The sequence below is a fragment of the Phocoena sinus genome, chromosome 14 (assembly GCF_008692025.1).
Source record: "Phocoena sinus isolate mPhoSin1 chromosome 14, mPhoSin1.pri, whole genome shotgun sequence".
Taxonomy (NCBI): domain Eukaryota; kingdom Metazoa; phylum Chordata; class Mammalia; order Artiodactyla; family Phocoenidae; genus Phocoena; species Phocoena sinus.
In genome coordinates this window covers 49,943,344-49,955,935 of record NC_045776.1, presented here as the reverse complement: position 1 = coordinate 49,955,935, position 12,592 = coordinate 49,943,344, and the positions used below count along the sequence as shown (strand labels likewise).

The following is a 12,592-nucleotide window of genomic DNA, read 5'->3' as shown; positions in this document are numbered from 1 at the left end:
CTTATGCCATATACAGAGGGACATGGGGAGTCTTGCACAGGAAGGGAGAAGAATGGGTGTAGCTACAGCAGGGCAGATGGTTTGGTGAGCTACATGGTGATGCTTCAAGATGAAATTTGAGTTTGCTGGTAGAAGACGCATACCGTACAGCAAGGTCTGCCTATCAGAAGCCCAGCTGCCTTAGTCACTTCAGGCCGTTATAACAAATATACCATAGACTGGGTAGCTTACACAATAAACAGTTATTTCTCGTAGTTCTGGAGGCTGTGAAGTTCAAGATCAAGGTGCCAGCACATCCAGTGTCTGGTGAGAGCCCTCTTTCTGGCTGGCTGATGGCCATTGTCTTGTATTCTCACATGGAGGAGAGAGAGAGAAAGGAAGGAAGCTCTCGCTGTCTCTTCTTATAAGGGCACTAATCCCATCATGAGGGCTCCATCCTCATGATCTGATTACCTCCCCAGGCCCCATCTCCAAATACATTGGGGATTAGGCTTCCACAAATGAACTTGGGGGGAATACTAACATTTATTCCATAGCACCAGCTAACCTGACTGTTTCCTGCCTTTTCTGTGCAGTGCTGGTAATGGGAGAATGATGAAATCTCTGCCATCAGTCTGGGCAGGTGACAGGAAGTGGGAACATCACAGGCAGGCTGGGCCTGGGGACTTTCAGGTGGCCAAGCAGCCAGCATGTAAGAGCCAGATCGTTATCCTTCAGGGCATGTGGGTGTCAGAGGTGGCTGTTTTCTCACGTGGTATTGATTTCGCTTTTGTTTCTTGGATTTACTATTTTAAGTGTTGGTTTGGGGGTATGTGACATTTTAAATAGGGTGGTCCGTTCTCTGGGATATGGCATTTGAGTAAAGACCTGAAAGAAGCGAGAGAATGGACCAGGCATCTGTCTGGGGGACAGCTTTCCACGTGGAGGGGACGGCAGGGCAAAGGGCCTTGAGAGGGAACAAGGGGCCTGCGTGGCTGGAGGGGAGTGAGCAGGGCTAGATTCGTCAGAGAGGTCACAGAGGCCAGATCACTTTGACCTTCAGATGGAATATCAGATGGGGTCTTCCCAGGAGAGTGTGGCCAACGAGTGGACTAGCCAATAGTCTCGTTTTACTTGAGGTTCACAGAAGTAGAAGTCAGCACCAGTGTTGTAGGTGTGGTCAAGGAATTGAGGGAAAGAGAGAGAGTCAGAGAGAGATGGGGTTTAACTGAAGAATGAAAAGCATGTAGGAAAAGTTTTGCTTGGAGGAATTAGGACCTGAGAATGATCAGAGCAGGGCCTGAGGTTTCTAGGTGGGTGTTCCTTAGAAAGCCTCTCTAGATGGTGCCAAGGGAAAAGGAGTAGGTGGGGGTGGGCTTACCTCCTGCACAGATCCCATCGGTGCCCACCCCACTCTTTAGCTTGGGCAACGGAGGCTTTCTCATCTCGTGTTGTGTCGTACATATGCAAATTCAGACACCCACTCCTCCCGGCAAGAGTGCTTCCTAGGTACCTCCAACGTTGAAATCTGGAGCCACTACTGTCCTTGAGTCTCCGTCTGGTATTGGTCCAACCATGACCTTGGTGTCCATAGATAAGTGGTGTATCTTGCCCTCAGGTGGTGAGGGTCCTAGAGAACCACCCAAAACTTGAGGGCAAACTACAGGTATTCTTAGGGTGATTTGCTGCTGTTCTTTGTGTTTTAAAAATATAACTTCTTTGTGGCAGGTGCTTCATTAGACAAACCTTGTGGTAAAGGGGAGAACCCAGGGTACCCTCTTGAGAAAACTTTTTCTCATTTCCTACTCCAGTGGGAAAAAAATTGGGAGCCAAGGTTAACCTGATGTCCTCTGTGTATTATAAGCCGCAGTGGCAAACAACAGAGTTGAGAGGTTCGTTGGCATTTGATGGAAGAGAGGGTGGACTACAGCTGTTTGCTGTTTGTCCAAGATGTTTATGCATGTAAACCTTAGGTCAGAGAAGTGGCCAGTATGGTTTTAGACCTCACTGTTAAAGTGAATTCAGATTTTAGCCCGCAGGACAAGGAGTGGTAATAAATAAAAGCCTGTAATTAATAAAATCATCTAAAAGGGTAGAGGATACAGAAAGGGTCTTTGTTCTCCTCTCTGTGTTTCTATGCAGACTCCTTTAAAGTCAGTGTGTTATATTTGTTCTTTTTAACTTCCTATTGCCTTTCCTTTCATTAGCGAAAGAACACTGTCCTTCTAATTCTTTCCAAATTAGAGAGAGAGAGAGAGAGGTGGAATTGAGCTAGACCCATGGTATATAGTTCTTGGAAATTGATGATGCGTGTCAGGTAATTTGAGTTTTTCTGGCAATTACAAGGATTAGCCGTGAAATATGAAAGGCTGCCTTGTATTGTACTTTCAAATGAGCTCTGTGTATGAATCACATGCCTACATTTTCCATTCCCGTAGCAGAAATGTTTGGGAAATGGTTTCAGACTAAAGCACAGATAAAATTTTGGAATGACGAGAGAAGGGGATCTGTACATGCAGTTTTTTCCAGAATTGGAGAAGATAAAAATACACACATAACCCTTTATCCCTTGGGTTAAACCTAAGGGTGATTTATGATCCATTCATCGCTACTGAAGGAAGCTGTGAAGAGTGGTCCTCTGGAATTTTTGCTCACTCAAATGTCAGGTGCTTCATTAAGTGGTAGAGAGGAAAACTTGGGTTGTCCAGTTCATCGAATTTACCCTCATTTCCTCTTCCAATGGGAAAAAGAATTCCAGAGCCAAGTTCAAGCCAGTGTCCTGTGGTAAATCTTGGAGATTCAAGGTCAAGTTCAGTGCTTTTTGTTTTTGATGACTTTTACTTTACATTTGTGTACGACAGAATTATTTCTCTGGATGAATAGCGCTTGTCCACTACTCTCTCCCCCTAAGTTTCTTTTGTTTCTTTCTAGCATAACACAGCTGGTGTAAACTGTGAAAAGTGTGCTAAGGGCTATTACCGCCCTTACGGCGTTCCGGTCCATGCCCCCGACGGCTGCATCCGTAAGTTTCATTCCACCTTGGTGTGTCTTAACTTCAGGGAGGTCATCGGGCTAAATTCTGATTGGCTAGCAATTCCCTTAGCTTTCTGTCTCTCTTCATATTATTGGTTCTACTCCTTACTAGCTGTGTGACTTCAGGCAGTTACATAGTCTCTCCGAGAATCAGATTTCATATGTATAAATGGAAATGATAATCTAGTCTCTAAGAGTAAATGAAATGCAGTCAAAACCACCTAGGAAAATACTTAGCATTGGGCTTGGCGCATACTAGGCCTGCAACAAATGTTTTCTGTTGTTTTGACATGTTTCTATGATCTCCAGTAATTTTAAATTTCATCAGAATGAGACTCAAGGCAACATAGTAATGATTTCACAAGGATGTAGTAATAGTCATAATATTCAAAATAGTTATGATTTATTGAGCACTTGCTATATACAAGGCATGGCCTAAATAATTTCACAAATGTCTTATCTAATTATCATAACAAACTTAAGATAATGTATTATTAGTCTCATTTTTAGATATCGAGAAATCAAAGGGTCTGAGCAGATAAATATTTTGGCCCAGGTGAGAGAACTACTAACTGGTAGGTCCAGGGTAGAGTTCATATCTGTCTAGCACTGCTGTAACGTACCACTTCCATTATACAGAAAAATGCCACTGTTGTTTTTTCTTTTTCCTGTGGAATTATCAGTTGTAGATCAGATTATAGACTTTGTTCTGCATGTGTATTTTATTTGGTTCTTTTATGTTCTCTTGCTATTGCAGTTAGGAAACAGTTCCAGTCCTGAAATTGGCTTCTGTGCCCACCTTCCCCCCCGCAGATTCATTCACCATATCATTAATGTTTGAGAGCATCAAAATCCGAAGAATGTGTAAACTCTGATTTGTCCCTCTGTAGGGCATCTTAGTTATTAAAAGTGTGTTCTTGTTTCCCCTCGCTTTTCCACATCCTCCTATGAAGTATGCCCATGATTTATCTTGTGCCCACGAAGGATAAGCTTTGGCAAAGGAAAACAGGACATCGTGAATAAACTCATGCCTTATTAGGAGCCTCAGTTTAACATCACTTTTCTCGTTTCTTTCTTCATCACTGAAGTGGTCTCATGGAGATATTAGAGGCTTAGCATAAAGAATCCACAGGACACATAAATCCTAAACAAATTAAGCAAAGGACACCAGGAGAAGCCAGGCTAGGGGGCTGCTTGGCGCTCACGACTTCTCCAGCCTCCCAGTTCCTCACAGGACAGGGACTCAGCTGAGCTATGACAGTGTTTTTGCTGTCCAAGGTGAGGACTTTTGCCAGGTCAAGGAGAGCTCCCAGGTGAGGGGGTTCCCGAGTGTTTTACACCCAAGTGTGTCCCTCTGGAATGCAAACCCAGTCGTCAGGCTGGTTGCAAAAACTGCCTTCAGTAAGCTGTATCACTTGATTCGAACATTTGGGTAACAGGCACGATCTTGCTGTGCTGTGCACAGATCATATATCAATGTCTAGGCATCCCACACTTGTGTCCACATCACAGCTGTGTAATGACGACCACTCTGTGGACATTCGCAGTTGGCTCATAGCCGGGAGAGGCTGTGCCCAACAGCCCTGCCAGGAGCCATAGCATGCGCCCACCCAGCCCCTCCGGTGGTGGCTTGTGCAGGGTTGCCCCCTACACGGTGCACTGGGCAGTGCTCAATGTAATAAACCACATCCTCGAGAACTTCTCAGTGTGACGCTCATTAAAGCTTGTCTCTGAGGGTCCACGGGGTTCAGTCAATGCAAACCATCAAGCAGGTGTGAAGTGGAAAACAGGCTGTGCCCTTTCGAGAATCCCTGGAAACCAATGATGAAGTAGTAAACATTGCCTGAGAAGAATTAGGACATATTTGCCTTAAGAGGTGCAGTGAAGGACGGACTCTCTGGGATTTCTCTTAGCCTGCAGCTGTCACCCCGACCACGCGGAGGACTGTCAGCAGGGCTTGGGCCGCTGCACCTGCAGGCCCAACTTCCGCGGAGACCACTGTGAGGAGTGTGCGGCCGGCTACCACCATTTCCCGGTTTGCTCCAGTAAGTCCCAGCTGCGGAAGGAGAGGCCCGGCTTCTCGGCGCTGACCTGGGCTTTGTGCATCGACCCTTGAGTGCATGGCAGGCATGGGGCAGAGGGGTGGTAGAGGGACAGAAATAGGGCCAGGAAGGTTCTATTTGTGTGAAAATGTTCCCCAAAGTTGGGAACATTACATTTTTATAAGTATGCTTCATAGTGTTATTTATCTCCAAAGTGTTAGGCTGTACCATAGACATTACCATCTCAGCAGGTCAAAGGGTCAGATGGTGGCAGTTTCAACGTAATAGTAATCCATGTGTGGGGTTTTCCTTCATAAACCTAGAGTAAATGTCGCGGGCTTCCAGGTGTTCGCGTGCGCACATGTAGTGTGTGTTGTAGTTCCAGTGGCCGGGGGGATGTGTCTGTTCTCTCCCACTGTACAGTAGAGCCCTCACCGTATCCCACTGCCGTGGTCTAAGAGAACATCTCAGCATCTTGGAGAGATATATACGTGTCTGTTAGAAACAGCATAGAACGTGGAGCAGGGGAGTGTGTGAAGCCAGCTGTGCAGACTGTTCCAAGAGCCGTGACCCTATTTGTTCTGCAATTAGTGTAAAAACTGGACTTTGGGGTCAGGACGGAGAAACACGGTCTCAGGAAGAGGCTACCCCATTGCTGCGTTAGTTCTTGCCCATTCCCACCTCACAACTCTGCCATCCCCGGAAAAGCATGTTGAGTTGTGGGGCTCTGTGGACAGGATGTGCGCACGTCCTGGCTCCCACCTGCTGTCCCAGGGTCATTGTTAAACGAGCACCCATTTCCACTGTCAAGTGTCCCAGTTTGGAGGATGAATTACATGATCATCTTAAAGTTAAAGGAACCAGTTTTTAAGCCCAAACATAGTGACACTGAATCAGGGCTCAGTCAGTTTAGAATCTATAATGATTGGACAGAGGCTGAGCAGAAATTGCATTTTCATAAGCAAAGTTTTAAGGAAAAAGACTTGAAAGAAAACATTTTTTAAAATCTAGTCTCGATGTTAACATGAAAAAACAATAAAGATACTAAAGAAGTCCAGCTCAGCCCTGCTAGACTGGGACTTAGCTATTGTGAGCACGAAATATCCATTTCTGTTCATTAATATACAAATCAGAATGTCTGACGATCCTGGTTTTATCACTAGATGCATTTTAAGTGTCGCAACATTTCCTTTCTTTCAGTTAGTTTCCACGTGCTGCTTTCACTAAGTCAGAGAGGGCGTCTTCCTAGGTAGTGCAATTTAATGTTTTACTTTACTGTCTCCTTAATCATCCTTCTCTGTATTTTTTGATAAACTATTTTTTCTAGGAATTCCCGTTTTTCCTATTTCTACTCCAAGTCCAGAAGATCCAGTTGCTGGAGATATAAAAGGCAAGTAACTTCTCTTTTGGTTTAACTTCAGTGAAGATGTTATGCTCCATATCCCTTTTCTACTTCCTGTGCACATGGCTATTGTCCAAGTTCAAGTCATCCTCATGGGACCATGGTGGTGCCTTGCAGGTGTGTCGTATTTGGTTTTTGTTTCTGTTTTTGCGGTATGCGGGCCTCTCACTGTTGTGGCCTCTCCCGTGTGGAGCACAGGCTCCGGACGCGCAGGCTCAGTGGCCATGGCTCACGGGCCCAGCCGCTCCACGGCATGTGGGATCTTCCCGGACCGGGGCACAAACCCGTGTCCCCTGCATCGGCAGGCGGACTCTCAACCACTGCGCCACCAGGGAGGCCCAGGTCTGTCGTATTTGGGCTTCTCACCTCCCATCATTCTCTACTCCAGTCTGTCCTTTGCAATGGCACCACCTGATGGAGACTAAGAAGGGTTTTTAGATTGTATGTTGCTAGATTGCTCAAAAACCTTCAGTAGCAGTCGGTTGCCTGCTGTGTTATTTGGTTCTCCATAAAGGGACTCTGAGAAAGGAATTGAGTGCAAGTGGTTAATTTGGGAGGTGACACCAGGAAACATCAGTAAGGGAGTGAGTCCGAGATTGAAGGGAACCCTTATGAAGATGCGTTAGCGGGCATGGTCCTGCTGTAGGTCCTGGAGCTGCAGCCCTCTGAGCAACTCTGGGAGGCAACAGAGAACTTGCTCAGCGTTATCCCAACGGAACGGATAACTTGAGTCACCTGATGTGCATGGAGGGCTACCTCTGGGGCATTAACTTTCTGGGCCCGGCCTGCAGGGGGTGCAGAGGAGCTCCTGCAGCCAGAAAAACACCCAGGGAAGAGAGTGGCAGGGGTATGCAGGAAGCAGCCTTTGGGGTGGAGAGGTGCTACACCTACCTAATCTCTGATTCTGCAAGTATTTTATGACCACCTGCTATGTGCATAGCACTGTTCTGGCTGCTGGGGACTTAGTGAAACGAATTTCCCAACTCTCCAGGAGCTTATATTTCAGTCGGGGGTGGGGGTGACTCCTACAATAACATATTTAATATACAAACAAGTAAAATCACTAATGTGATAGATTATGATATGCAGGGTTGTGTCCTGCACGAGGTGTTACTTTTAAATGGGAGTCATCCACATTGTAGGTGTAAATTAACCCAAATGAGAGTATTCTAGGCCTTTGGGTTCGATTCTGGAGCTGTGAGCCGTTCGCTGTGTGAACCCACAGTGGTGCTCACAGGGACACACACGCTCAGAAGGGCGTGGCACATTGCATGCACACAGCCCACGACCAACTGGGTCAGGCTTGGGTAACCCACCTGGTCTCGTCCCCCAGGATGGGGAAAGGCCTGATGGTCACGTGCTCATCTCACTGGGAGCAGTGGACCCCTCTTCCTGGTGCGTCCGGAGTGTGAATGGGCAGGGAAGGGGCACTGGTGGCCAGACAAGAACATGGTCTCTGGAGGGCCATCCCTGGTCAAGGAATTCAGGTTCTACAACAGTATATTAGCTCCGGGTGCGTTGGCCATCAGTGCTGTGGAATAAATAAGGCCGAGAGAGAGAGGGTAGGAATGTGAGGTTTGCACATGTAAGCAGGTCGTCAGGGAAGGCCTCCCTGAAGAGATGATTAAGCAGGGTCGTCAGGGGGCTGAGGGCTGAGCTCTGCAGGTGTCTGGGGAGAAGCATCTAGATGCAGGAAAGAGCAAGTGCAAAGTCCCTGGGGCAGGACATGCCGGGGGTGTCCCCTGAACAGAGAGAGATCAGGGGTGTGAAAGCAGCGTGAGCGAAGGGGAGGGGGTGCGGGGAGCAACCCGGGGACCAGATTGCAGGCCCTCGTCAGCCACTGCGCGGACGTAGCCTCTACTCTGATGAGCCAGGAGAGTTCGGCACAGGGAAACGATGTTGCATTGGGGTGTGGCAGCTGTGTTGAAGACCAACTGTAGGAGGAGGAGAGAAGAAGCAGGGAAGCCATCACGATGATGATCCGTGAGGAAGAGATGGTGGTGGCTGGGACCCCGGAGGTGTCAGTGGAGGTGACAAGCAGTGCACAGACGGTGGATATAATCTGAGGATGCAACCCACAGGACTTGCCTGGGGGTTGCTGGGCAGAGGTGGACTGTTAGAGCAAGAAGGCTGGGGGTGGCTCCCAGCTTCTGGATGGAGCACACAAGGAGCGAAGGGGAGGGGTTGCCATTTGTTGAGCGGGAAAGGCTGTCAGAAAGGAGGAGGCGGAGCGCGGGGACAGGCTGGGCAAGGGCCTGCAGACCCGTGGCGGGAGCATGTGGATGCTCTCTTCTGGTCTTTCTCTTTTTCTTTGCAAAATAAGAATCAAGATGGGGGCAGAAATTGAGGCTGGGGAGAAGGCCTTGGAGTTGAGGACAGAGAAGGTATGAAAGAGGCATCCTGGCACGCGGGGGAGTGAATGGGCTTGGGGAGTGTCACGGGACTTGGGGCAGCACAAGGGCTCACCTGAGGTCAGCTCTCACGTGACCCACTTTACCTTCCTGTGCTTTTCCTGCTTGTGCCCTGCCCCCACCCGGCTCCTCTGAGCAGACCACGGCGCTGGGGTGTTATGCGGGGTATTGTCTTTAGCTTTCATCAGACACTTGGTCATTTGGGGACAGTAGCTGTGCCTGACTCGCTTTCTAATCCCCACAGCACCTGCCGTGGTATCCTGCCCACAGCGGGTATCAGCAAGTGCTTGCTTAAATGTTTGTCATTTGACTAGAATGGGACTCAGCTTTTGAGCCTGGATTATGACACACATCTCTGGTTTCCTTCCACAAACATGTTTTAGATCTTTCATTTCTGGTCTGTTTCCAGTAATCCCTTTGTTATCCCATTCTTTTTTCTCCCCAACTAGATTGGTGGTGACTTCAGGGAAGGAAATTTAACTGAACTTGAAGGGAAGTTCAGACGTCTATTACAAAATATTAGAGAAGCTTCAGAACACAGCCTCGAGAAAAGAAGTTTCAATTAGTGCAATTAGATTTATTTGGGCATTGAAAGGCACAGATACCCACTTCAATTTGGTTTCCACTAATGCATTTTAAAAACACCCAATTTGGGGCCTAACTTCTGGCAGTGAACATTAGAAGCACAGACATCTCAACTGCCAGGAGATACACAGCACTGGATAATACCAAGTCCCTCCCACCCCAGAGAATTTTATTTCATTAAGGCTCATTAATGCTTTCATGTCTTCTGATATAGTGGTTCTTAAACAGGGCTATGTTTTAGAACCCCATGCTTTTACAGAGTATAAATTCCTGAGTTTCACCCCCAGATCTTTTTTTTCCCCCAAATATCTTATTTAAAGTTTTCCATATATACATATAATTTCCTAAAGTTTCTTTATAAATTTCTTATGTATTTGTTCCTTTGAAGTTCCAGTGTTTTTTCTTTTACTTTTTTTTTAGTTTCTGCACGTACCAATTCCATGTTATGTTAATAATAGTGATGCTTTTTTCTAAAAACAGTAGTATAATTTTCTAATTATCCTAAAAGATTTTACTAGGCAAATATCTAACTATTTAGCTAAAATAAATGTTCTTGCATTTTTTTTTTTTTTTTTTTTTTGCGGTACGCGGGCCTCTCACTGTTGTGGCCTCTCCCGTTGTGGAGCACAGGCTCCGAACGCGCAGGCTCAGCGGCCATGGCTCACGGGCCCAGCCGCAACGCAGCATGTGGGATCCTCCCGGACTGGGGCACGAACCCGCGTCCCCTGCATCGGCAGGCGGACCCTCAACCACTGCACCACCAGGGAAGCCTCTTGCATTCTTATAGGTTAGTTGGGCCTGAGGTCAGCTACACAAACTCTGAGAGGCTATTTTTGGAGTGAATCTTTGCATACTCAAAGCACATGTAGCATAGTTCGTTCTTTTTTTTTTTCATTTTTTTAAACATCTTTATTGGAGTATAATTGGTTTCCAGTGTTGTGTTAGTTTCTGCTGTATAACAAAGTGAATCAGCTATATGTATACATATATCCCCATCTCTGCTCCCTCTTGCGTCTCTCTCCCACCCTCCCTATCCTACCCCTCTAGGTGGTCACAAAGCACCGAACTGACCTCCCTGTGCTATGCAGCTGCTTCCCACTTAGCTATCTGTTTTACATTTGGTAGTGTATATATGTCAATGCTACTCTCTCACTTAGTCCCAGCTTACCAGTCCCTCTCCCTGTGTCCTCAAGTCCATTCTCTATGTCTGCATCTTTATTCCTGTCCTGCCCCTAGGTTCAACAGAACCTTTTTATTTTTTTTTAGATTCCATATATGTTCGTTAGCATACGGTATTTGTTTTTCTCTTTCTGACTTACTTCACTCTGTATGACAGACTCTAGGTCCATCCACCTCACTACAAATAACTCAATTTCATTTCTTTTTATGGCTGAGTACTATTCCATTGTATATATTTACCACATCTTCTTTCTCCATTCATCTGTCGATGGACACTTAGGTTGCTTCCATGTCCTGGCTATTGTAAATAGAGCTGCACTGAATATTGTGGTACATGTCTCTTTTTGAATTCTGGTTTTCTCAGGGTATATGCCCAGTAGTGGGATTGCTGGGTCATATGGTAGTTCTATTTTTAGTTTTTTAAGGACCCTCCATACTGTTCTCCATCGTGGCTGTATCAATTTACATTCCCACCAACAGTGCAACAGGGTTCCCTTTTCTCCACACCCTTTCCAGCATTTATTGTTTGTAGATTTTTTGATGATGGCCATTCTGACCGGTGTGAGGTGATACCTCATTGTGGTTTTGATTTGCATTTCTCTAATGATTAATGATGTTGAGCATTCTTTCATGTGTTTGTTGGCAGTCTGTATATCTTCTTTGGAGAAATGTCTATTTAGGTCTTCTGCCCATTTTTGGATTGGGTTGTTTGTTTTTTTTGTTATTGAGCTGCTTATAAATTTTGGAGATTAATCCTTTGTCAGTTGCTTCATTTGCAAATATTTTCTCCTATTCTGAGGGTTGCCTTTTCGTATTGTTTATGGTTTCCTTTGCTGTGCAAAAGCTTTGAAGTTTCATTAGGTCCCATTTGTTTATTTTTGTTTTTATTTCCATTTCTCTAGGAGGTGGGTCAAAAAGGATCTTGCTGTGATTTATGTCATAGAGTGTTCTGCCTATGTTTTCCTCTAAGGGTTTTATAGTGTCTGGTCTTACATTTAGATCTTTAATCCATTCTGAGTTTATTTTTGTGTATGGTGTTAGGAAGTGTTCTAATTTCATTCTTTTACATGTAGCTGTCCAGTTTTCTCAGTACCACTTACTGAAGAGGCTGTCTTTTCTCCATTGTATATTCTTGCCTCCTTTACCAAAGATAAGGTGACCATAGGTGCATGGGTTTATCTCTGGGCTTTCTGTCCTTTTCCATTGATCTATATTTCTGTTTCTGTGCCAGTACCATGGTGTCTTGATTACTGTAGCTTTGTAGTATAGTCTGAAGTCAGGGAGCCTGATTCCTCCAGCTCCATTTTTCTTTCTCAAGATTGCTTTGGCTATTCGGGGTCTTTTGTGTTTCCATACAAATTATGAAATTTTTTGTTCTAGTTCTGTGAAAAATGCCATTGGTAGTTTGATAGGGATTGCATTGAATCTGTAAATTGTTTTGGGTAGTATAGTCATTTCCACAATGTTGATTCTTCCAATCCAAGAACATGGTATATCTCTCCATCTGTTTGTATCATCTTTAATTTCTTTCATCAGTGTCTTATAGTTTTCTGCATACAGGTCGTTTGTCTCCTTAGGTAGGTTTATTCCTAGATATTTTATTCTTTTTGTTGCAATGGTAAATGTGAGTGTTTCCTTAATTTCTCTTTCAGAGTTTTCGTCGTTAGTGTACAGTGTACAGTGCAAGAGATTTCTGTGCATTAATTTTGTATCCTGTTACTTTACCAAATTCATTGATTGGCTCTAGTAGTTTTCTGGTAGCATCTTTAGGATTCTCTTGTATACTATCATGTTATCTGCAAGCAGTGACAGTTTTACTTCTTTTCCGATTTGGATTCCATTTATTTCTTTTTCTTCTCTTATTGCCATGGCTAAAACTTCCAAAACTATGTTGAATAGTATTGGTGAGAGTGGGCAACCTTGTCTTGTTCCTGATCTTAGAGGAGATGGTTTCAGTTTTT

General features: G+C 45.3%; 1 protein-coding gene across 1 annotated transcript in view; it reads left to right on the top strand.

Annotated features, from left to right (window-relative positions):
- Positions 1 to 12,592, top strand: part of LAMA3 (laminin subunit alpha 3) — a 245,134-nt gene that overhangs the window by 74,330 nt on the left and 158,212 nt on the right. Inside the window, 3 exon segments of the mRNA XM_032654433.1 lie at positions 2,911 to 3,001; positions 4,926 to 5,057; positions 6,382 to 6,444. Of these exon segments, the coding sequence (XP_032510324.1) occupies positions 2,911 to 3,001; positions 4,926 to 5,057; positions 6,382 to 6,444 (286 nt within the window).